The 26452-nt window shown below is 38.2% G+C and overlaps 2 protein-coding genes across 8 annotated transcripts in view; one reads left to right on the top strand and one right to left on the bottom strand.

Moving 5' to 3' along the window:
* Window positions 1-701: 701 nt before the first annotated feature.
* Window positions 702-26198, bottom strand: ZNF146 (zinc finger protein 146). Of its 6 annotated transcripts, none has more exons than XM_028123611.2 (3): window positions 25929-26198; window positions 16046-16279; window positions 702-3770 (listed from the first exon to the last, which is right to left on the bottom strand). In XM_028123611.2, the coding sequence occupies exon 3, from the start codon at window positions 2981-2983 to the stop codon at window positions 2105-2107; it is 879 nt and encodes a 292-aa protein (XP_027979412.1). In that variant the 5' UTR covers window positions 2984-3770; window positions 16046-16279; window positions 25929-26198; the 3' UTR covers window positions 702-2104. The 6 variants fall into 6 exon arrangements, with proteins under 6 accessions (XP_027979412.1, XP_027979411.1, XP_027979414.1 ...); XM_028123610.2 differs by lacking the exon at window positions 25929-26198 and adding an exon at window positions 25754-25855; XM_028123613.2 differs by lacking the exon at window positions 25929-26198 and adding an exon at window positions 25754-25855 and having other exon boundaries at window positions 702-3767.
* Window positions 25880-26452, top strand: part of ZNF565 (zinc finger protein 565) — a 33976-nt gene continuing 33403 nt past the window's right edge. For both annotated transcript variants that reach the window (XM_028123574.2, XM_028123573.2), the window contains exon 1: window positions 25880-26316. The gene's annotated coding sequence lies outside the window, so the exon portion shown is untranslated. The remainder of the gene's footprint in view (window positions 26317-26452) is intronic.

Raw genomic sequence — 26452 nt, 5'->3', positions numbered from 1 at the left:
GGTGGCTCAGTCATTAGGTGTCTGCCTTCGGCTCAGGTCATGATCCCGGGCCCTGGGACTGAGCCCCGCATCACGCTCCCTGCTCAGCAGGAAGCCTGCTTCTCCCTCTCCCACTCCCCCTGCTTGTGTTCCTTCTCTCGCTTTGTCTCTGCCAAATAAATAAATAAAATCTTTAAAAAATAAAAAAAGGGGGGGTGGGGGACTTCATATTAAAAAGGACTAAGATTTGGGGTGCCTGGGTGGTTCAGTTAAGAACCCGGCTCTTGATTTCAGCTCAGGATATGATCTCAGGGTTTGGGGATCAAGCCCTGCATTGAGCTCTACACTCACCTAGGAGTCTGCTCGAAGATACTCTCCCTCTTCCTCTGCACCCCACCGCTCTCTTTAAAATAAATAAATAAATCTTAAGGGGGGAGGGGAGACCTGAGCTGAGATCACTGTTGGAAGCTTAACCAACTGAGCCACCCAGGTTCCCCCAAAACTTAAGCTGTTCTCATGAAAATGTATAGGACAGCAAAATTGGTATTCCAAAATCAGTCTATCTGAAAAAGACAAGTTATATCAAGTATGTGCATGTACACTTATTTAACTAAAAGTTCTTAAAAATTTCTAAGCTCAAGTGTTATGTTGCAAAGTAATGTTAGAAATGTAAAGACAGACCATACAGTGCACACCACATGTAAAAATAAAACAGATTTGAATTATGCTGTCATTTTTAATTTTAATAAAATAGATAATTTCATATTACATAGAGAGCAAGTCCATCCACTCATCATTGATAAAATTTTAGAAATATTTTCTATAAAAAGTTTAGTACTTGATTGGGAATGAATCCATTAGAACATGATTTCTACAGGTACAGTGTTCCCATCCTCACCCCCATTCTTATTAATTTTGAGAAAATTTAAAAATACAGAAAAGTACAAAAAATAAGACAAGATATCCATATACCACAATCCAGAATTATCCAGTATTTTGATATATTTACTTGCAGTCTTTTTAGTTTTTAAGAGAAATGGATGTTTATATATAAAATTGAAGTCCCCTCTAACAGTCCCCACCCCATCCCTCCCACACTCATCCCCTTTCCCTTCTCCACTCTTCACAAGCAACCACTATCAAGAGTTTGGTCTGTATCTTCCAATCCATTTCAAAAACATTTTAAAAACATACATACATATATGTATCCATTACCAATACATAGTACTGAATTTTGTGAGAAAAGTTTCAAAATTTACAAAAATGTCATTGTAATATATGTTATTCTGCAACTTCATTTTCCCCCTTCAACATTATTTTTGAGATCTTTATCTGTAATACATGTCGATCTCACTTGTTAAATTTTACAGATATACAGTATTTCATCATTAAGTATTTTCCATTTTATTCCCGATGGGCATTTAAGTTGTTTCCACCTTATGGCTACTACAAATCATGCCACAGTAAATAGACTGGTATATATTTCCTAAGCATACAAACTCAGAATTGCTAGGTATTCTTGAACTTGTTATAAGGAATGTTTCCCTACTCCCAAGGTCATAACCATTTCAGTATATAGCTTTTTCATATTCCTGTTTTTATCCTCTTGTATCTTACCTTGGTGTATATAGTTCATGTTTTTTTTTCCCTGGAGAACAGATTACCTCCAAATCATTGTTCACATAGTCTCATTATCTTCTCACCTCCCATTGTCATTTCTATCATATTCTAAATTCTAATAAATGCATAGGTATTTCCAGAATCTCTTCTGTTCTGCTAAATCAATATAAAAGTCTCTTCCTTTCCAATACTTACAACTTATTTATTGGTGAACATCTCCAGATCTATGCAGACAGCAGTAAGAAGCATGTTTTCCATTCCCAATTTTAGCAGAAATGCATCTAAAGTTTCAGCCTTACCTGCACCATCAGCTTTTTTGTTGGGTGCAGGATTTTTATCATACAAATGTCTTTCTCTTCAGTATATATTCCCTGGTGTCCAGGACGTTTATCGCTTTTGTTTTCCTCATTTGTGATACTTCCCTTGAGCATGATTATTTCTGATGTGCTACGAGGCTTAAATTCTTGATGAACGCTTTCCAATTTTTAAGATATTTACAGGGTTTTTAATGAGTATGAATTTTCTGATGTCTAATGTGGTGTGACTTCTGGCTAAAAGCTTTCCCACATTCACTACATTGATAAGGCTTCTTACCTGTGTGTATTCTCAAATGCAGAGCAAGGGTTGAGAACTGAGAGAAAGCTTTCCCACACTCATTACAACCATAGGGTTTCTCACCTGTATGGCTTCTCACATGCACAGTAAGAGATGAACTTTGAGAGAAGGCTTTTCCACATACATTGCATTCATAAGGTTTATCACCTGAATGAATTCTCACATGTACAATAAGTGATGTTCGTTGAGAGAAGGCTTTTCCACATTCATTACATTCATAGGGTTTCTCTCCAGTGTGAATGTTTTGATGTTTTATGAGGTACTTCTTCTGGCCAAAAGCTGTTCCACATTCACTACATTTAAATGGTTTCTCTCCAATATGAATTTTCTCATGCTCAGTAAGGTTAGACTTGCCACTGAAGGTTTTTCCACACTCCTTACATACAAAAGGCTTCTCTCCCGTGTGAGTTCTCTGGTGTCTGATGAGGTTTGACTTCTGAATGAAAGCTTTCCCACAATCCTTACACTCAAAAGGTTTCTCTCCAGTGTGAATTTTCTGATGGGTAAGGAGGTTTTCCTTCTGGCTGAAGGATTTTCCACATTCATTACATTCAAAAAGCTTCTCTCCAGTATGGGTGTTCTGATGTTTAATGACATACTGCTTTTGGCTAAAGGCTTTTCCACATTCATTACATTCAAAAGGTTTCTCTCTATTATGAAAATGCTCATGCTCGGTGAGATTTGATTTGTGGCTGAAGACTTTCCCACATACCTTACAGGCAAAGGGGTTTTCCCCACTACAAATTCTCTGCTGACTGAGGTGTGACATCTGAATGGAAGCTTTCCCACATTCACAAGGTTTCTCTCGAGTATGAATTTTTTGATGAATGAGGATTTACTTTTGGCTGAAGGTATTTCCACATTTCTTACATTTGAAGGGCTTCTCTGTGTGTATGACCTTTCAAATGTAAAGGGATAAAATTCAAGAGAAAACTTTATAATACACAGTACATTACAAGCTTTGTCTCCAAGTATAAATTTTCTAATGCTCAATGAGGTTTTGTTATCACTGGTTTCTCTCCAGTAAAAATTTTCTTCTGCTCAATGAGATCTGTCATCTAGCTAAAGGCTCCTCAGTATTCCTTAGAACAGGGTTTCTCTCCAGCCTGACTTCTACATTTAATGAGGTGTAACGTGAGTGAAAGTTTTCCCACACTCAGTAAATTCATAGGGTTTCTCGCCAGTATGAATGCTCTGTTTTCAGAAGGGGTTCAAACTTTTTTAACTGAAGGCATTTCCACACTGACTTACACTCAAAGGGGGTTATTACCATAAAGAATAAGCTGTGGCAGGATTTCCAAACTAAATTAAGTTGATGATTCTTTCCTACACAACTTCCCTTGTGATTATAAGCTAAACTGTGTTTCAAATTCTTTCTAGGTAAGTTGAAAAAGATGTTGCCCTTAAAAGATATAATGTCTGAGATCAAAGAAAGTATTTTTCCAATTTTCTTATATTCACTTTTTTTTTTTCCTCAGTCTTTACTGGAGATGGATGCAACTTCCTTCCCAAGTCTTGTTGCCTCTCTATCTGCTCATCATCTTCTCAGGCTTCTTCTAAAACGGAGTACAAAGAATCATCATTTAAAGGAGTTAATGTATAAAGTGGTTAGTACTGTGGCTGACAAATGGTAAACACTCGATAATATTAGCTTTATGTTACCATTATTTATGAGTTTTCCCATTACTAATAATAAAATTTTGGATTGTGCTTTTGGGATGAACTCTGTAAGTCCGCCTCACAGTATGAAAAAATCCTCATGACCAATGTCACCAAATAACTTTTGAGAAGGAAATGCTTGTGGAGGATATCTGCATAGAAAATTAACATTCATGGGCACACAGAGCTTAAGGATTACTCTTGAAAAGTAACCTTTCCCATTTCTTAGTTCAGCAAATTGAATGTAACCAACAATGAGGAATTAACAAGTAGGATAAAAAGATGACATAAAATTGAGAAAGTCTCCCAGGATGTCTAAGAAAAGGAAAGGAATTAACCAACAACTGCTTCCTTCCAAAACTCCAAGTAAAGACAAGAAAAGGGAAAATGGTAGAAGTTCACAAGAAAAAATGGGCAGGACTGGAGACATCAATACACACAGACATTAACAAATTTCCTGATAACATAAGAGCATACAAAAGATTTTCAACACAGCAGAGCTGAGGAAGTTTAAGTACATAAAGATACTGCAGAATATGCCAATGTCAAACCAATTGATGCCACAAAATATCAGAAAGACTAAGGAAATGAAGAGAATCAAGTACCTCAAAAGAAGAATAAAGGATGGTAGCTGAAAAAAAGATTATATAAAGTGCAGTTGGAGCACTACCCTCCCAGTAGGACCACTCCTTTGTATGAAATGGAAATTATTCTTTGCAGAAATTTAATCAGAGAAACTCCAGGCTCAGGGACATCCAGTAATAGATGACAAGGGAGAGGTGCTACACTGAAATCAATGGGATTAAATCTGTACATAACATGGTGAGCCCTCCAGGACAGTCTGTAGCTCATGCCAAAAAGGGTTGGCCATCAGGTATATATACCTGTGAGCAGGGTATGAAAGGCTCCTTCTCTGAAAAACCTGAAAAGCCCATGAAAAACCTCAGTAGATACCCCTCCAAGATGTTATCTGCCACCTGTACTCTCTTTTTTTTTGGTCAAAACAAAGGACCTGGACACACCAGGGTTTGTGTGAGTAAAGCAGTATAATCATTCTGTGGAGACCCTGGTCATAAGGCATTCCCCCCCCCAACTTTTTTTTTAAGATTTTATTTTTAAGTAATCTCTACACCCAACATGGGGCCTGAACTCACAACCCCGAGATCAAAAGTCACACGCCCACCAACTGAGCCAGCCAGGCATTTTTTTTTTTTAAGATTTATTTGAGGGGCGCCTGGGTGGCTCAGTTGGTTAAGCGACTGCCTTCGGCTCAGGTCATGATCCTGGAGTCCCGGGATCGAGTCCCGCATCGGGCTCCCTGCTCAGCGGGGAGTCTGCTTCTCCCTCTGACCCTCTTCCCTCTCGTGCTCTCTATCTCTCATTCTCTCTCTCTCAAATAAATAAAATTAAAAATCTAAAAAAAAAAAAAAAAAAAGATTTATTTGAGAGAGAGAATGAGTGGGAGGGGCCCAGGGAGAGGGACAGAATCTCAAGCAGACTCCCTGCTGAGCACAGAGCCTGACACGGGGCTTGATCTAACGACCCTGAGATCATGAGCTGAGCCAAAACCAAGAGTCAAACACTTAACCAACTGTGCCACCCAGGCACCCCACCCCATGGCATTCTACTTTTGATTCACTGAAACCTACCAGATAACTAGAAGCAACCAGGCATGAAAGAACTTGTGATCACCTTTTAGTGGATCAGTCTAAAATATGGTCGCAGCCAATATTTCACACACATTTGAGGAACCCCTACCAATAAGACAGATCAACATCAAAAGAAAAAATAAGAATGTCTGAGGAATATAGGTAAGGAACAATAAATAACAACAAAACCTAAAACCAATCAGACAGATGATATTTATCAGTGAAACAATAATCCGGTTCTGTAAGCAAGAAACAAAAAGTTCCTCTGAAATTAAGATGGGGAGTGGGAAGTTAGACTGTATTATTCACTAATTAACAGGGTCATCTTACTGGAGAAGGATTATAGTACTTCACCCAGCAAACTCAGGCATGGCCAGCTAACCTGTTTGGCCAATGAAATATAAGCCCAAGTGACAAGTATTTCCCGGAAGAAGCTTTTTTTTTTTTTTTTAAGATTTTATTTATTTATTTATTTGAGAGAGAGAGAGAGAGAGAGCATGAGAGGGGGGAGGGTCAGAGGGAGAAGCAGACGCCCCGCCGAGCAGGGAGCCTGACATGGGACTTGATAACGGGACTCCAGGATCATGACCCGAGCCGAAGGCAGTTGCCCAACCAACTGAGCCACCCAGGCGCCCCGGAAGAAGCTTTAAAAAAGACAAATTCAGGGACACCTGGATGGCACAGTCGGTGGAGCATGAGACTCTTGATCTTGGGGTTCTGAGTTTGAGCCCCATGTTGGGTACAGAGATTACTTAAAAATAAAATCTTAGGGGCGCCGGGGTGGCTCAGTCAGTTAAGTGTCTACCTTTGGCTCAGGTCATGATTCCAGGGTCCTGGGGTCAAACCCCACGTTGGGCTCCCTGCTCAGTAGGAAGTATGCTTCTCCCTCTCCCTCTGACCCTGCTCTCTCTTGCTCACTCTCTCTCAAATAAAATCTTTAAAAAATAAATAAAAATAAAAATAAAATTAAAAAAAAAGATAACAAATTCAATGCCAGTTACTCAAAAAATTAAAAATAGGGGCACCTGGGTGGCTCAGTCGTTAAGCATCTGCCTTCAGCTCAGGTCATGATCCCAGGGTCCTGGGATCGAGCCCTAAATCAGGCTCCCTGCTCCGCGGGAAGCCTCCTCCCTCTCCCACCCCCCTGCTTCTGTTCCTTCTCTTGCTGTGTCTCTGTCAAATGAATAAATAAAATCTTTAAAAAAAAAATTAAAAATAGAACTAACCATATTCACTTCTGGTTATACATCCAAAGAAAATGAAAACATTAAGTCAAAAAGATATATGTGCCCCCATGTTCACTGCAGCATTATTTACAACAGCCAAGATATGGAAACAATCTAAATGTCCATCAACAGATGAATAGAGAAAATATGGTACATACATACAATGGAGTATTATTCAGCCATTAAAAAGAATGAAATCTTGCCATTTGCAACAACATGGATGGAACTTGAGGATATTACAGTAAGTGAAAGAAGTAGGAGAAAGACAACTAATGTATGATCTCACTTATATGTGGAATCTTTTTTTTTTAAGATTTTATTTATTTGACAGAGAGAGCGAGAGGGAACACAAGCAGAGAGAGTGGGAGAGGGAGAAGCAGGCTCCTGGCCGAGCAGGGAGCCCAATGCGGGGCTTGATCCCAGGGCCCTGGGATCATGACCTGAGCCGAAGGCAGATGCTTAACAACTGAGCCACCCAGGCGCCCTTCTATGTGGAATCTTAAACAAACCAAGCTCATGGATAGAGAACATACTGATGGTTGCCAGAGGTGGGGTTGGGGTGTGGGCAAAATGGGTGAAAGGGGTCAAAGGTACAATTACCAATTATAAAATAATTCATGAGGATGTAATGTACAGCATGGAAACTACAGTTAGGAATACCGTATTGCATATTTGAAAGCTGTTAGACAGTAGTTCTTAAATGTTCTCACTGGAAGAAAAAAAAGTTCTTTAACCATGTGTGTTGACAGATGCTAACTAGAGTTACTGTAGTGATCATTTCATAATATATACAAGCATCAGTTATGTTGCAGTGGGTGGGGGGATGGGGTAATTGGGCGATGGGCATTAAGGAGGGGACCTGATATAATGAGGACTGGGTGTTATTTGCAACTGATGAATCACTAAATTCTACCCCTGAAACTAATAATATACTATATATTAACTAGCTTGAATTTAAATAGTCTTAGGGAAAAAAATATTATATTGTACGTCTAAAACTAATATAATGTTGTAGGTGAATTAGACCTCAATAAATTTTTTTTTTTTTTAAAGATTTTATTTATCCGACAGTGAGAGACACAGTGAGAGAGGGAACACAAGCAGGGGGAGTGGGAGAGGGAGAAGCAGGCTTCCCGCGGAGCGGGGAGCCCGATGCGGGGCTCGATCCCAGGACCCTGGGATCATGACCTGAGCCGAAGGCAGACGCTTAACGACTGAGCCACCCAGGCGCCCCCTCAATAAATTTTTTTTTTTTAAAGATTTTATTTATTTATTTGAGAGAGAGAATGAGATAGAGAGAGAGAGCATGAGAGGGGGGAGGGTCTGAGGGAGAAGCAGACTCCCCGCCGAGGAGGGAGCCCAATGCAGCACTCGATCCCGGGACTCCAGGATCATGACCTGAGCTGAAGGCAGTCGCTTAACCAACTGAGCCACCCAGGCGCCCCAATAAATTTTTTTAAAAGACAAATTCAGAGCATAAACCAGGTAACATACTAGCTGAGTAAAGTTAAGTTCCAGAAAACAAAAGAAGAACACTGATTAGAGGAAATACTCAAAGAAAAACAAAACAAAAAAAAGCTTCCTCTCCTGTAAGCCATGAATCTCTAGACTTAAAGGGCACACTTAGTACCTTCCATGATGGAAACAAGATGCATACCTACATGTATCACCATGACATTTCAAAAGAAAAAAGAGGCCATAAATAAAAAAAAAAAAACTATTATATATGTACACACACACACATATATATCACCCAACTACACGTAGATATGTATCGCCGAAAGGAACAGGAATCAGAATGTCGCAAATTTCTCAACAGAAACATGAGAAGCTAAAAGACAAAACTCTGAGGAAAAATTCTAAGCTTAGCCTGCCAATCTAATGGGACAAAGGCATTTTTCAGATATGCAAATGTTAAAAAAAATTTATCTCAATGCACCTTTCCTCTCAGGATACTACTAGATGAGCTCCACCAAATTAGTAGACAGAGAAGGTGATACAGAATCCAAGAAAGGGGATATAACATAGGGAAAACAATTTAAGTCTTTGATAACGTTGATGAAAAACTACAAGATAAGAGCCATCAGGTCAAAGCACAGCCAGTTCTGACTAGAGCAGAAGGACAAAAATTCTGCAGGTAAATCTCCCTGGGGAAAAAAATTTCTCAATGCCTTTGACCATGTGGAAACTAGTATTTAGAGGGCTTTTAACTATTCTATGGAGTCTGCACTAAATACAGAAAACCAAGCAAACAAAAGTATGACAAATATAAATTCCATGAAAGAAAACAAGTATAATAAATAAAATTCTATACATTCACACAAATACTTCTGTTGTACATGAAAGGATAATAGTTGTCTCAAAAAGATGTCTTAAATCATTTAAGTTGTGAGCTAAACTACTCACTTTTTTCATGGAGCACTACTGATTTACTTCAATAAATTAATAAATGACTGCCTTACAAATTATGGTTATTCAGACTTGGGTATTATTTGGCAGGTACTTTCTTGAGACAGAACCCCTAAGTGAGAATCATTTCAAGGAAAACAACTGACAGTACCTGTTGCCAATGATAAAATTTGAGTTTTCAAACAAAAATTAAAATTTTGGAAAATCTGTATCCTTCACCATGAGATTGATATGTCCCAATACTGAAAAGACTTTGATATGTTAATATTTGAAAGATCTGTATAACTCAATTGACCAATACATGATGTTTCAAAAGTCATGCACTGGCAAGAGACCCACTCAAATTTTAAGACAGACCAACATATTTTACCTAAGAAAACAAAAAAATACAGAGTTTCAAATTCTATATTGCAGCTAATTTTGAAAAAATTATTTATCAGGTGTTAATGTAGTACCAAAGAATATCCACAACTATCTGAAAAGGCTACTGAAATATTTCTCCCTTTCTAACTACATCTGTGTGAAGTCACAATTTTTTCATATACTTCAACCAAAATAACATTACAACAGCAGAAATGAGAAATCTAGCTGTCTTCTATTAAACCAGACATTAAAGATACAGATATGACAAACACTGCCACTCTTCTCACTAAACTTTCTCATTTTGAAAAATTATTTTTTTAAATTTGTCGGAGAGAGACAGAGAGAGAGGGAGAGAGAGCATGAACGGGGAGAGGCAGGCAGAGGGAGAAGCAGGCTCCTCACCAAACAAAAAGCCTGGTGTGGGACTTGATCCCAGGACCCTGAGATCATGACCTGAGCCGAAGGCAGACACTTAACTGACTGAGCCACCCAGGTGTCCCTGGAAAATTATTTTTATTAAGAAATATAATTTTGGGGAGCCTGTATGACTCAGTCGTTAAGCATCTGCCTTTGGCTCAGGTCATGATCCCAGGGTCCTGGGATCGAGCCCCACATCAGGCTCCCTGCTCAGCGGGAAGCCTGCTTCTCCCTCTCCCACTCCCCCTGCTTGTGTTCCCTCTCTCGCTGTGTCTCTGTCAAATAAATAAATAAAATCTTAAAAAAAAAAAAAAAAGAATGAAATATAATTTAAGGGGCGCCTGGGTGGCTCAGTCGTTAAGCATCTGCCTTCGGCTCAGGTCATGATCCCAGGGTCCTGGGATCGAGCCCCACATCGGGCTCCCTGCTCAGTGGGAAGCCTGCTTCTCCCTCTCTCACTCCCCCTGCTTTTGTTCCCACTCTCTGTCAGATAAATAAAATATTTAATTAAAGAAATATATAATTTAAGTTTACAAGTAATGGGATTATTATTTTTTAATACATTTTTAAAAGTTTCTCAATTTTTCTTTTAAATAAGGCAAATATCACTAAAGTCCACATAAATCAAAAGGTCCTCATGTTTGTTTATATATTCCATTGTGGTAAAACACACAACATAAAATTTACCATTAACTATTTTTTTAAAAAGCCATCCAGGGGCCCCTACTATTAACTATTTTTTCTTTTTACCTTTTGAAATTGAGGTATAATTGATATAACATCATACGTTCTTTAGGTTCAGGTGTACGACATAAGGATTCGTTATTCGTATATACTGCAAAATGATCACAAGTCTAGTTTACATCTGTCACCACACATACAGATCTTTTACTTGTTATGAAAATTTTTAAAATCCAGGTGGTCCTCAAGTTTTAAGAATATAAAGGTGATTGCTAATGGGTACTAAGTTTCCTTTTGTGGGGATGAAAATGTTCTGGAATTAGTGGTAATGGTTGTGCAACTTGGGAATATACTAAAAACCACTGAATTGTACACTCTAAAAGGATGCATTTTATGTTATGTGAATTATATCTCAATAAAGCTATCATAAAAAAAAGTGGAAGTCTGAGAACTGCTACTCAAAACATTTCTCATTACTCATTCAACAAATACCTTCTTTCCTTACTCTGTGCATAGCACACTTCTAAGCTCTAGAGATAAACAATATTGACCAAAACTGACAAAATTCGCTGTCCTCAAGATTACACTCTAGTGGATAGATAAATAAAGGAGATGGTTTCTTAAAAAGCTGTAAGTGCTATGGAAAAAAGATCAGAGAAGGGTAGAGTTTTAATTTTAGATAGAGTGGCCTCTGAAAAGGCAAGATTCAAGACATAAAAGAAGAAAGTGATCCTTACAGGTATCTGGAAGAAGAGCATTCTTAACAGATTTTAAAGAAATTCACCAGACCTGAAGAAGAGCCTGTCAAGCTTATTAATTATGCAATCAGTGAATCAGAATTATGCATATTATGTTCCTCATGTCCTTCTTTGGCTTAACTTGACCCCTCCAATTTTCTGACCATCTTAGAATCTACAGAACCTCCTGAGAGCAGCTCCAATAACATGGTCCTAAAAAGATTTCTCCAATCTTGTCTCTTACTTATGAACAACTTTCCCTGAACTTCTAATTACAATCAGATTCACTTTTCCTAAAATGTTTCATACTAAGGATCTTTAAACCAAATTTGTATATAGCTAAGTCTTAACATCCTAACTATAACCTGAGATGCTGGATTGTATTAGTCACTCTTCTCTTTTCTTTGAATGGCTGGGGGGCAATACCATGGGAGAAAAAAGGAAGAGAGAGAACAATTTAGATTTTAAAGACTAAAAAGACAACAACCAAATCCAAAGTCTAAACCTTGACTAGATTCTGGAATTTTACAAAAAAGCTGTACTCCACACTGGGTATAGTTTAAAAAAATTTTTTTTAATTTTTTTTAAAGCTATAGAAGTATTTTGGATATAAATGAGGAATCTAAATATGGACTAATTATTACATATTAGGGCATTATAGCTAATCCATCTAAGGAGTAACGATATTTTGGTTATGTAGAGTGATGCCATTATTTTTAGACAATGCATACTTAATTTTTTAGAGGTGAGGTGTCATGACGTTTCAGCACATACAAATATGCATACAGAGAGACAGACACGTATAAAACAGACATAGGAAAATAAGTATTGAATCTACATAGTGGGTATATGGGAGAATGCTGTGTAATCTTTCAGATTTTAAATCTGAAAATGTTCATAGATAAAAAACTGAAAAAGAAGAATTGATCAATAACAATCCTTCCACAATTCATAGATTAGTTAATAAGTATCTCATATTTAATCAAAACGGGAGACAGAACATGGGCCTTCTTTTCAACAGGTTATAATATAGACTCCAGATACCAAAATATAAAAACATGTAAGACAACTTACTCAGGACTTTTGAATTTCCATGAAAATGTGAAACAGGATGGTCAAAGGGGAGATCAATAAAAGAGGAACATGTTTAAATGGTAAGTAGACCTGAATAGGTAGAACAATTTGTAATCAAAAGCCAAGATTCAAAGAATTTCATAAAGAAAATATGTTCACATTTATATTCATGGTTAGTTAATATGTCTTCTCTTGATAAGATTAAAGTATATATTTTTAAAGCCTTGGCTGACCATATCTCAAGGATCATGAGAAAATAAATAATCCAGACATAATATGAAATTGGTTTTAGGTAATCTCTCTGGACCTGAAAATAATGAGCTGAAATCTCCAATTTGGGTAATATTAAAGACTTCAGTGATACAAAAAGAATGAAACAAATCAGACAGTTGTATCCTATAAACAGGTAAAATTATGGTGGGCAAGACAAAAAGGCCGGAAAAACAAAAACTGATACTATAGAGTTACTTCTAACTTCAGAATAAATGGGTGTTGGGGGGCCTGGGTGGCTCAGTCGGTTAAGCATCCAGCTCTTGGTTTCAGCTCTGGTCATGATCTCACGGGTTGTGGGATAGGCTCCGCACTGAGCATGGAGTCCGCTTCAGATTCTTTCTCCCTCTCCCTCTGCTCCTCCCCACTTGCACGCAGGCGCACACATACTCTCTCTCAAATAAATAAAATCTTTTTAAAAAATGAGTCTCTGGGATTTAATTTATAAAGAAAAGGAAGAAAGGCAGAATGCAGTGCTCTAGGAACCACCTCCAGTAAGAGGAAAAAGAGAAAAAAAATAAAAGCAAAAGATAAGAAAACACTTAGAAAGATAGAGCAGTATCTCAGGTCAAGGCACCAATCAAGCAGAAGTGCAAAAGAATTCCTACAGGGGTGACTCACATGACATAAATAGATCCTTTCTTCTAAAATGGTAAAATAACATCTCTGCCCACTTTTCACATCTGTGAAGGATAAAGAAAAATAGGGGGAAAAAAAGGGAAAACTGCATTGTTGAGAAGAGTAGGAAGTAGCTATAATTCTAACGTCTTATGAGGATTGTTAGCAGGCAGCTGCCATTGCTGTTTTTAGGAAGAGTTCTCAGGCACAATGCGCTCCGAAAACATAAGGCACAGCCTCAGGGGCCAAATCATCACCTTCTTGTTTTTAATAACAGAATCCAGGAATGTAGGCTGGATACAGAAGACTCGGGGGACCCACCAGCATCCCTAAATGGTAGGGAAAGTAGGACCGAGCAAGAAAATACAGAGACACCATCAGTAAATAAAGCAACTTATTAGTCCGGCAAAACAGAAGGTCACAACTCTCTATCTCCCTAAATTCCTGACTTGTATATCTAACTGCCTATATGAATATGCACTTAAATGATCAGTAGACATGTCACAATCAACAAGTCCAAAACAAACCTCTTGATCTATCTCTCAAAATTCCTGAAGTCTTCCTATCTCAGGAAATGTTAACTCCTTCTCTTCTAGTTAAAACCCTGGAGTTATCAGTGTGATTCCTCTTCCTCTTATAAACAATACAACCTAAAATAAATAAATAAAAATAACTCGATCTATCAGCCAATCCTGTCAGCCATTTCTTCAAAATATCTTAAGAATCTGGGGCACTTGGGTGGCTCAGTGTCTGCCTCCAGCTCAGGTCATGATCCCAGGGTCCTGAGATGGAGCCCCACATCAGGCTCCCTGCTTCTCTCTCTCCCTCTGCCCCTCCCCCGTTCGTGATCTCTCTCTCTCTCTCTCTCTCTCTCTTGCTTTCTCTCTCAAATAAATAAAATCTTTAAAAAAATAAAATATCTTAAGAATCTGACTTGTCACTAGCTCAACGACTACCATTTTCTTACCTAGATTACTGCAATAGCCTCTGATTAATCTCCTAGCCTTGGCCCCCTATACCTTATTTTCTATACAGCAGCCAAAATATAATTCTGATCTTATCATATCTCTGCTCAAAACCCTTTGATGGTCTCCCAAATCACTCAAAATAAAGGCCAAAGTCTCTGATTTGGCCTGTTATCTAACCAAACCTGTTCTTTGTCCTTTGTGCTCACTGTGCGCCAGCCTACTCTGCCCTGATCAATATTTCTAAAACAGCAAGCTCCAGCCTCAGGGCTTTTAACACTTTTTGTTCCTTCTGGCTGAATGCTCTTCCATCAAATACTACATGCCTCACATCTTTTTTTCAAATGTCATGCTTTTAGTGAGACCCTTCCCTGATCAACTGACTTAAAATTATAACCACCAACTGGCCTTCTCTATGCTGGTTTTCCTTGCTTTAATTTTTCTCCAGAGCACTACCATCATCTGATAGAATATATATTTTTACTTATTTACTCACAGCATATCTTCCTCAGGAGGAAGGAATTTTTGAAAACTTTAATCAACGACATCTCCTTAGTAACTGAAATGGTACCTAATAATATCATTCAATAAATGCTTGTCAACTATATGAATATACCATGTCGAGAGAAATGTAAATTGGTTTACTACTTTTGAGAACATGCTTATTTCTGTCAAGTCTACTTTGACTCAGAATTTCCACTTAGGATAAATTACTATATAGTTGTATCTACACTACCTCTGCAAAGCAATATAAATAAGTATATATGCACTTATGTATTCAAAAGCAGACATCTGGAAACAACCTAAATGTCTATAAATAGGAGACAGGTCAAATAAAATGTGTTGATAAGAGTCTCTCCCAGAAAACAAAAAAAAACAAAAACAACTATGGACCCAACAGAATACATACTACCATTTATATGAAAAGGAAAAGTGAGGGCTTACATACGTATATATTCATATTTACAGCATAGATATATAACATATGCTGGTTTATTCACAGACTACCTCAAGAAGGCTACATGTGAAACTCTTAAAAATGACTGCCATCTTTAAAAAAAATCTATAGGACTGAAGTAAGAGTTAAGAGACTTTTTCACTGTACACCTCGATGTTCAACAATTTTACAAGCTCATGTTATTATATTAAAAACCAAGCACAGACTTGTAACATTTATATGCACATACAGCAGAAAAGGGCAGAACTGATTGCTAAGGCAACAACTTCTGAAAGAGGGATATGGGGGTGGAAGAGAAAGGGAGGCTTGGTTGATGTGTAATGGGGGAGAAGGTGGGATAAGAAGACAAGAAAAAGCATGATTACAGATGTAAAACGTAACTCAGAGGCATTTAACCACTGAAAGAATGAAAGAAGGTGGCAAGTAATAAAAAGGAACCTAAATGTCAGACAATATATAGACTTAAGACCTATAAAAGACAATGCATGAGGAAAAAAGTCTATACACATTGGGAGGTATGAGACTGAAGGTATGAATGAAACGGAGAACAATCACACTGAGGTAATACAAATAAAGTGTGAAGTGCTGACAGCCAGAATGGAGATAAGAGGGGCATCTAAAAAATCTGATTAAATAATACAGTACTGAAGCAGAAAAAATGATGACTGTAAATGTAATTCAGGTATCTAAAGAATTCATACCAAGTAAATACTCCAAGTCTAGGGACTATAAGAAAACATCCCTGAGTATTTCAAAGGTATCAGTGCTGCCTGAAAAACTGTGACCTGCCTTGCCATTCACTCACCTGAACAAATTTCCTCTCCACTTTGTTCTCCACCATCCAGACTGTCTTCTTACTCAACAGAGGATCACACAGAGTTTGGTCAGTTTATAACCTGCTTTTGGGGAAATGACACAGCACTAGAATGTTAATGGTGGGGGCCGAAGTACCATCCTAGAACTCAGGCTGAGCCCTGGGGCCTCCAGGCCTTCTGAATGATGAGGCAGGGGCAGTTTCCAGGTACACAAGGAAGCGGTCCTGTGAAAAAGAACAAAGTAATGACCTTTTGCCTTAGAAATTAAATCACACACAATTATAATAAGCAAAGGGACTAAGACTATCTGAAACCTGAATTTCAAAGTCATACGCATTAAACCATTTAAGTTTCCACACATCCAGAAATGGGGTAAAAAAAAAGAGAATATTTCTCAGAATTTCACTTACATAGGAAAGCTGTTCATACCTTACATTACTGGTTGCTACTGTTCTGTACCACCACATTCCTACACAGGTTCCTGAGTGGATTTTAACCATGGCCCTTATTCCTGGACGAATTTAATACTCACATCTATGACAAGAGCAGTGGATGCCTATCAGAACTAAGTCACCAGGATACAATGCATAAGAAATTGTTCTCGGGCGCCTGGGTGGCTCAGTTGGTTAAGCAACTGCCTTCGGCTCAGGTCATGATCCTGGGGTCCTGGGATCGAGTCCCACATCGGGCTCCCGGCTCAGCAGGGACCCTGCTTCTCCCTCTGACCCTCTCCCCTCTCATGCTGTTTCTCTCTCTCTCTCAAATAAATAAATAAATAAAATCTTAAAAAAAAAAAAAAAGAAATTGTTCTCACAGTATTCAGGAATAAAGTTGCAAAAAGTTTTCCTGGAGTCCTAACATTTACTTTGTATTATAATCTGATTAAACTATGTATTAAAAATGTCCTGTAGGGGCGCCTGGGTGGCTCAGTCGTTAGGCATCTGCCTTCGGCTCAGGTCATGATCCCACGGTTCTGGGATCAAGCCCCGCATCAGGCTCCCTGCTCCATGGGAAACCTGCTTCTCCCTCTCCCACTCCCCCTGCTTGTGGAATTCCCTCTCTCGCTGTGTCTCTGTCAAACAAATGAATAAAATCCTTAAAAAAAAATTTTTTTAAGGACATTATTGGGACAACTGACAAAATCTGAATATGGATTTTGTATTAAATAATACCAATGTGTCAATGTTAAAAATTTTCTGATTCTGGGGCGCCTGGGTGGCTCAGTCATTGAGCATCTGCCTTCGGCTCAGGTCATGATGTGTTCCATGCTTGTGTTCCTGCTCTTGCTGTCTCTCTGTCAAATAAATAAATAAAACCTTTAAAAAAAAAATTTTCTGATTCTGGTTACCATACTATGGTTATGAAAAACAATGTCCTTGTTCTTAGAAAATTCATGCTGAAATACTTATAAAGGAAGAATGTATTCAACTTAGTCTCAAATGGTTAAAAAAAATTATGCACACAAATATTTGGACAAAGAAAGAAGGAAAAATAAAGCAAAAAACCAAAACGTAAATGGTAAATTTGGGTAACGGATATATGGGACTTTCTGAACTAATCCAACTTTTCTATGAAGTTGAAATCATATAAAAAAAAGCAAAATCCTAAAAACTTGAGTTACTATTTATACATATATACACTATCTACTATGTATGTTGAAAAAGCTTGGTCACCAATTTTTGTGCTGGGGTGTGGCAGAGATGGAGGGCTTAGAACATAATTTAAACAGTAATGTACACAGAAATAGGAGAGAGTGAGTTGGCTGAAGACACTCTGCAGGGGAAAGGAGATCAAGTTTGATATTCTGGACATCCAGAGTGTCAGGTTTCTGAGTAACATGCAGGCAGATATATCCATTAGGCAACTGCACATATACGTAAGGAGCTCAGAATAGGCCTAGGAAGCCCAGGAAGGAAATGGGAATTTATCAGCTGTGAGAATATCAGTGCTGCTGAAGACATAGGTGGAATGTGCCTGTGACTGCTTAGAGAATATACACAGTAATGAAGAAGATAATCAAGGACAGAATCTTAGGAACACCCAACAGTCAAAGAGGCAAGGAAAGGTTTCAAAGGAGCATGGTGGCTGCTTAGTTTTGAATCTTTCAAGTACTTCTTCTGAAAACTATACAAAATATCAAGAATAATGGGGGTGGTGGGCAGCCAATACACACTCTATTATCTTTTGTAAAACTAGCAGAGAGAATACATTCACTCTAAATTATATTAAGTGTAGCCCCAAACACCCAAAATAGTAGATATGGTGCAGGGACCACAACCGTATGGCAGGCACAACAAGAAAGGCCACATAATGGTGAGCAGTCTTTGAAATAACAGGTCTCAGAAATAATTAGCAAATATTCATTCTCAGAATGACAGTGAATGAGAACTGTTGCAACTGAGTCTAATAATGAACAACAAAACTAGGACCAAAAAACCCCTCCAAACTCCAGGTACCAAAGGCAGACCCACAAGTGGCCTAAACAGGAAGTTGCAAAGAAGCCTAGGAAGAACTGGGAATGCTTTGAAGGATTCCAAGAACTTAAAAAGCTCAGATTCGTGCAGCTAATATTTCTTTACTGAATGAGTAGGCCTCACCTAAAAGGGATCTAATAAAACAAGACCTACATTAAAGAGAAAAGAACTGAGGGGAAAGCAGGAGTATGCTTAAAAAGTACTTGGGAGTAGGGTGTCCCCAGATTCAGTAACTTCTAAAAGTGAATGTATCATTCTGGAAGGCCAAGTACTGTGAAGAATTAGGGGAAAACAGGGAGATGGAGATAGAAGTCGGCTTCAACTCCTTTGCTTTAAACACTAGAAGAGGCACATGCACTCTGAAGCACAGAATGCTATTATGTTTCCTTTTTCCTGAAAATGGTCTCAAAAAATCTATTTCATGCAAATATGAGTAAACAAAATAATTTGTCTGTATCCATACAAAGATACTACAAGAAAAATAGTGAAAGCAAACAGCACAACTTTCAAACAGCTGAGTAAACTCACATGAAAAATACTGCAACAAAGAAAGAAATGAAAACAAAATGAATTTTTAGAACTTTAAGAAGCAAGGAAAGCAATACAAAGAACACAATGATAAAAAGACTCTTAACTATAGAGAATAAACTGAGGGTTGCTAGAGGGGAGGTGGGTTAAATGGGTATTAAGGAGGGCACTTGTTGTGATGTGCACTGGGTGTTATAGGTTAAGTGATGAATCACTAAATTCTACTTCTGAAACTAATATTATATTATATGTTAAGTGGAATTTAAATAAAAACTTGAAATTACAAAAAAAAGAATACAATGATAGAGAAACTGAGTGAAAAAAAGGTCACTCAAAAGGAGGGAATGAAAAGAAAACAAAGTAAGAATGGACATCTTGGGGTGCCCGGCTAGCTCAGTCGGTAGAGCATATGACTCTTGATTTCAAGGTTCTGAGTTCGAGCCCCATGCTGGGTGTAGAAATTACTTAGAAATAAATCTTAAAAAAAAAAAAAAAAGAATGGACATCTTATTTTGTTCTGCCTGATTTTTTTTTTTAAAGACTGCAGTGTTAGAGTTTGGGGGGATTTTTGTTTTCCTTGATTAATGTGATCTTTCCTGGTTGTTTCATCTGAGGCACAGTGGTAGCTTCAGCCTTAAACTTTTTGTTTCTACTCACATGCCCAGAGTTGCAGGCAGCATGTATATATAGGTAATCATAATCTATATCTGACCACAGAAGTCAACATCTTATCCAATGCAAAAACAAAACATTCTAATAAAAATAAGGATGCTGTCTCAAGTACTATATAATTATAAGCAATAATTCAGTAAGTTAAGCTGGAAATAAAATTAATTTATAGATAATCAACGACTTTCTCATATACCACAACAAATGACATTGTTGTAAAACAGCAATACAAAAGATAAAGTACCTAGAAATAAACTTAGTAAGAAGGTCTAAAACCTGTATGAAAAAAAATTTAACCAGTCCAGAGAACCCAAAAGGAAACTGGAACATATAAATAAAATATATATCATGTACATGGACAGTATTTAACATCATAAAGATCTAATGTCCCTTTCTCCTAAGTTATTGTATAAATTTAGTGCAATACCAATAAAAATAAGCTTTTTCCCCTGAGAACCAGACAGGTTAACTCTAAAGTTTACATAGAAAAATAAGTAAGCGGGGCACCTGGGTGGCTCAGTCGGTGAAGCGGCTGCCTTCGGCTCAGGTCATGAACCCAGGGTCCTGGGATCAAGCCCCGCACAGGCTCCTTGCTCAGCGGAGAGCCTCTCCGCTCTGCCTGCCTCTTTGCCTAACCATGGTCTCTCTTTCTCTCAAATAAATAAATAAAATCTTTTTTAAAAAAGGAAAATAAGCAAGGGGGCCCCTGGGTGGCTCAGTCAGTTGAGTGTCTGACTCTTGATTTTGGCTCAGGTCATGATCTCAGGGTCAAATTTAAACAAATTTTTAAATAAAAAAAAGAAAAATGAACGTCAAAACAAATTTTTTAAACTTGAAAAAAAATTGCAACTCATTTCACTTGGGCTTACTTTTCTAATGTACAGCTACTAGAAGAAAATGGGAACCCCACAGAAAAATGAGAAGGATATGAACAGATAGTTCCCAGATAAATACATGAAGCCCTTAAACATATGGAAGATAATCAACCTCCCTCATAAGAGATGTAAATAACACCTACACTGAGATACTAATTTTCACTTATGCCTTTGGCAAAAAAAAAAAAAATAGTAACACTATACTCTAATGGTAAGGTTCTAGCAGAGAAGGTGCTCTTGTACACTGCTAGTAGAGTGTTAAGTACCTAGCTATATGGGCAATTCCACTTATGGCAATCTACTTTAGAGATACTCCTGCGTAAGTCCAAAATGACAAAGGTAAAAAATTATTCATTACTGCAATTAGTAACAGCAAAAGACTGAAAACAACCCAAATGTCCAACAGAAGTCCAACAACTGAATCAACTATGGTAAACACACACAATGGCATCTTATTTATACAGCAGTTAAAAAGAAAAAAATAGTAATAATGATTAAGGAGATCTCCAGGACACATGGAAAGAAACTATACTTGGTTGGGACAAAGAATGGTTTGGGTGAGGGAAGCAGAATGAGATGAGGTATCACTGTGAGTTTTATTTCTTTTGTTGTTGTATCACATAAATATATAGTTTCTTTTAATTTTTAAAAATGTGTTTTTGTTTTTTTTAAGATTTTTAAATTTTTTAAAAGTGATCACGATACTCAATGTGGGGTTTGAACTCACAACCCCGAGATAAAGACCTGCATGCTCTACCAACTGAGCCAGCCAGGTGCCCCCATTAGTTAGTCTTTAAAGAATCAAATTCATTTTTTTTTTTTTTTTTTTAAAGATTTTTATTTATTTATTTGAGAGAGAGAGAGAGAGAATGAGAGAGAGAGAGCACATGAGAAGGGGGAGGGTCAGAGGGAGAAGCAGACTCCCTGCCAAGCAGGGAGCCCGATGCGGGACTCGATCCCGGGACTCCAAGATCATGACCTGAGCCGAAGGCAGTCGCTTAACCAACTGAGCCACCCAGGCGCCCTCAAATTCATTTTTTAACAAGCAGTCCCTGAACTTGAAAACAAATTGAAACAAATATTGTTTATATATATATATATACACACACACACAATGTATAGTTGGGTTTCCAACTATACATTAACTTGAGTAACAAAGTTCCCTAAAGAAAGGATTTAGACTTTAGAACAGAGAATTGACTATACATCTTTAGTGGGATGCACTCTAAGGACAAAATAGCTACAAACAAATTTTTCCTATGATAAAGTATGTTCATGGTTACTATTAATACCAGTAATGTTACTGTGAAACCACTTTCCTTATATTGAAAGATAAAACAAAGAAAATAAGCATTTATGTGAACATGTTTCAAAATTTTTACTATGAAATACAATTAGGAGCTAATAATTAGATAAAAATATCATAAAATTTAAATCAAATTAGAAATACTTATATGACCTCATGATTTTTTTAAAATGGATTTTCTAGCTCTATCACCAAAATGCCTTGCAACAAAATTACTGCTGCAGCAATGAGAGAACATCAGCACCCAGATCTTAGGCTCTAATACCATTCTCCAATAAAAGGAACCAGAGCTCCTTGGGAGAAATGGCAAATTCGAAGGCTAAGAGGGAAGATAGAAGATGGGCCTGGAGTGCAAGAAAGTTTTCAAATTAAACAGCAGCAAGTCAAAATGAACTAGGAGTCAGACTGGAGGAATGTCCACCAGCTAAAACTGTGGTAATATGAGTATCAGAAAGAAAATTAGTTTTAGTTACTAGAACACAACTTTATAATGATGCTTACAAGTCAGAAAAATTTGAAACAATTTGAGGTTTGCAATCAAATAAATGTAAAAGGAATTTTAAAAACTAGGAAATCACCACTTTCCAACCCTTAAAGAAGCTGATTTAGCCAAGGATTATTTATCAGTGTTGAAACCATCCATTAAATCAATGGGGAATGAACATTCATATGGTACCAAAGTAAATCATAAAGATTTCATTTTGGTCAAAAAGGGAAAAATATAATCACTGCTGATGTCTCTCCTGATGTTATGCAATTTGAAGATCATCTCTGATGTACTCTGGCCAAAAGTCAGTCACAATTGGGATTTTTATGCTCAGCGGGAGGCCTGCTTCTCCCTCTCCCACTCCCCCTGCTTATGTTCCTTCTCTTGCTTTGTCTCTGTCAAATAAATAAATAAAATCTTTGAAAGAAAAAAACAACAAAAAAAAACAATTGGGATTTTTAAAAAACATGATCAGAGGTTCTGAATTACAACCATGAGAAAGTAACCACAGAAATCAAAGAACATTTTCATGAAAAAGATAATGATGGGTTTCTAAAGATGAATGTAACTTGAACACAGAAATCTAACTTCCTCATTCCAGTTATAAAAGGAAATGTCAAAAAAAAAGTTTAAACATGGAAATAAAAAAAGAACATCTATATATATATGAATCTTTCAGAAATATCTACCAGAAATAGTACAAATGGCTGTACTATTTCTAAGGAACTATTATTTTGCAGATACTAATAATACTGCTATTTATCATTTATCAAGTACTTACTACATACCAGGCACTATTCTTTAGAACTTAGAACTCCTTAATCTGCACAACCAACCACCCCATGAATTAGATACTATTATTTTCTCTCTATTAGTAAATGAGAAACAGGCATAGGTTTAAGTACATCCAGGTACAACGTGGCAGACTTCTGAGTTAACGGTAGTCTGGCTCCATGGCCTATGTCCTCCTTAAAAAAAACCCAAAAAACAAACAAACAAAAAAAACCTTTAACTTTTAAATACTAAATTCATATACTTAGAAAACCAACATAAAAAGTTATTTGTCCGGGCACCTGGGTGGCTCAGGTCATGATCCCAGGGTCCTGGGATGGAGCCCCCCCTCCCCCCCATTGAGCTCCCTGCTCAGCAGGGAGTCTGCTTCTCCCTCCCCCTCTGCCCCCCAACCCCCACGTGTGAATCACTCTCTCTCAAATAAATAAAATCTTTAAAAAAAAAAAAAGCTATTTGCCTTTGCCCTACCTATCCCGGTACCACCACCCCAGAGATAGCCACTTTTATCAGTTTCTTGCCTATCTTTTGTACTCAAACATATATTATTTCTGCCTCTTCTTACTTCAAATGAAGCATACCATACATTTGGCATCTTGCTTTTTTCACTGAACAATACATTTTAGAATTATTTCAGAGTCAATATACAAAAAGCTTCCTCCTCATTCTTTTGTACACTTGTGTATTATTCTGTGTATAGATGGACCTAATTTTATTAAACGAATCTCCTAGTGATGGCTAATCTTTACCTATACCTGCAATGAGCAACCTCATACCTGTATCATTTCATGCAAATGCAGGTACATTTGCAGGATTAATAACCAGATGTGAAATAGCCACACCAAAAAGAAAATACATTTGTAATTATAGATGTTGCCTGCTTCATGCTAACACCAATACAATTTTAATTTCTAAGTATTTATATTTTAAAATACGTTACCACTAGATGGATGGATCTAGAGAGTATAATGCTAAGCGAATAAGTCAAAGACAGAATACCATATGATTTCACTGATGTGGAATTTAAGAAACAAAACAAACGAACAAAGGAAAAAAAAAAGACACAAACCAAAAAAACAGACTTAACTACAGCGAACAAACAGATGGTTACCAGAGGGGAAGTGGGTGGGTAGGGGGATGGGTGAAACAACTGAAAGGGATTAAGAGTACACTTGTCTTGATGAGCACTGAATAATATATACAGTTGTTAAATTACTATATTGTACACCTGAAACATATAATGCTGTATGTTAACTATACTGGAATTGAAAAACAAAAAACTAAACAAACAAAAAAACATTAGCGCTGGCCTCCCACCTCCCAACACCCAACTGCTTTTCTTTTTCACAGTTTTACTGGCTATTCTAGCTTATTCTTCCATATGAAGTGCATAATCAGTTTTATCTAATTACCCCGCTCTCCCCCAAAAACTGTACTTTTATTACGATCACACTGAATTAATAAATTTATTTGCACACGCTTCATGACGTATTCCTATTGAAAACATGGTGTATCTAAGTAATATGTGAATAACAGCACGTTTTAAATTTCTTTTCTAATAGTTTTGCATACTGTTTCTCATTTTTTTATTGCTATTGTAAATAGTTTTCTTCTATTATGTGTTCTAACTGGCTGTTGTTTATTTGAAGACTGTTGATTTGTAAATATTAAATTGGTACCCAATTACTCTAACTCTTATTATTTAAGATTCTGTTGGGATGACTGTGGGATTCCTTAAAAAAAGCATCTTTGTAGACAGGAGTAACGGTCTTTATTACTTCACAAAATCCATTCAACTTGGAAATACCTCGATTCATTTAGGAGTCAGACACCTAGAAACTAGGTCAGACTAATAAATAAACATTGCAACAACTAAATTTTCTTCAAAGAACGAGGATAACCGTGCCTAACCTAGAACTCCAAACCCTTGACTCTAATCCTGGGTTTTCTGTGCTATATGACGCTGTTGCTCAAAGTGCAACGTCGGCATTTAATCTAGGACTTAGCAGCAGCCCTATTAAAATACCCTGAAGATCAGGAGATCTGAGATCGTCTCAAGCTCCCCCACGAACAAAAAGTGCCTTCGAAATAGTCTTGCTTGCTTAAAAAAGAAGAAACCACGGTGATCTGCATTCTACTCCAATTAAAAGTAAATGTTTTGATATAAAAATTCACTTTTAAATCATTTATCACGTAGCTTTTTTCCCCCTTCAAATAGTCAAATAAAAAACACTCCACGAAGATGGCACCGTTATTATCAGCACTTTCGACAAGGGAAGTGCGGCTCAGATATTATTACCTCAATGCTAGTCTCCTACATCTCCCTCTCAGATGCAGCCATACACAATCCTGCACCCACAGTTTCTCACTCAATAATTCCGACATCCAAACTTACGTACAAACTCAGGGTCACACACGCTCGAACCCTCCTCAGAAACCCCCACCCCCACCCCACATGTAGGCCAGAAGCTCTTAAACCCACTCCTCATCCCCGCACCGCGCCCCAACAGATCCAGAATCCTCCCCTTCAACCTCCCCGACCCGACCGGCCCAAGACGCCCACATCCCACCTCCTACTTTCGCGCCACGTGGACCCAGGGGCCGGACTGACCCGCGGACAAAGACCAAAATGTCCACTCGGCGCGCTGCGCCTGCGCATTCCGAGGGCGAGCGAGCACTCCCAGAAGTCTCCGCGACGCGGCCCGCACGGTCACCGTGGCCCGGCCCAGGCTGGTATTTGATTACCTTCTGTCAACAGCAACGCCGCTTTTCCGGCCTTGAACTACATTTCCCTTAAGGCTTTGCTGGTCAGCTCTCTGTCCCACACGAACTTGGCTGCCTCTTCCAGTGATTATGGGGCTCTCAGGGTGAGTCGTCCTGCTTTAGAAGAAAATCAGCTCAAGCCTGGTGGGAGGTTTGGAGCAGGGACTTCGTCTTTGAAGCTCCCCCGGGCGCAGTGTCAAACGACCAAACTCAGGCTCGGAGGTACGAGGACGCCATCTTATCTGTGTCTGGTCTGGCTCTGGACTACGTTTCCCAGAGGCCACCGTGGCCCGACGTTACGTCTTTCTTGACGTCGTGGCGAGATCGTTAGCTCCACAGGGACCCGGACGCGACCAAGGGGAGGCAGAAGGTGAGGGGTCTGGGAGTCCGGGGCGGGGACGGGGCGTGTCCAGAGCCTCCGGTCTGTGAGCGCTGGCGGGAGCCGGCTGAGGATGCCGGGTTGTGAATGAGTCTTTGTGGCTGCGTGACCAGGTGTGGGTGACTGG

Source organism: Eumetopias jubatus, unplaced genomic scaffold (genome assembly GCF_037043125.1).
Source record: "Eumetopias jubatus isolate StellerSeaLion01/CBP00866 unplaced genomic scaffold, mEumJub1_p1.0 scaffold_10, whole genome shotgun sequence".
Classification (NCBI taxonomy): Eukaryota; Metazoa; Chordata; class Mammalia; order Carnivora; family Otariidae; genus Eumetopias; species Eumetopias jubatus.
This window is presented reverse-complemented; position numbering and strand designations above follow the sequence as displayed.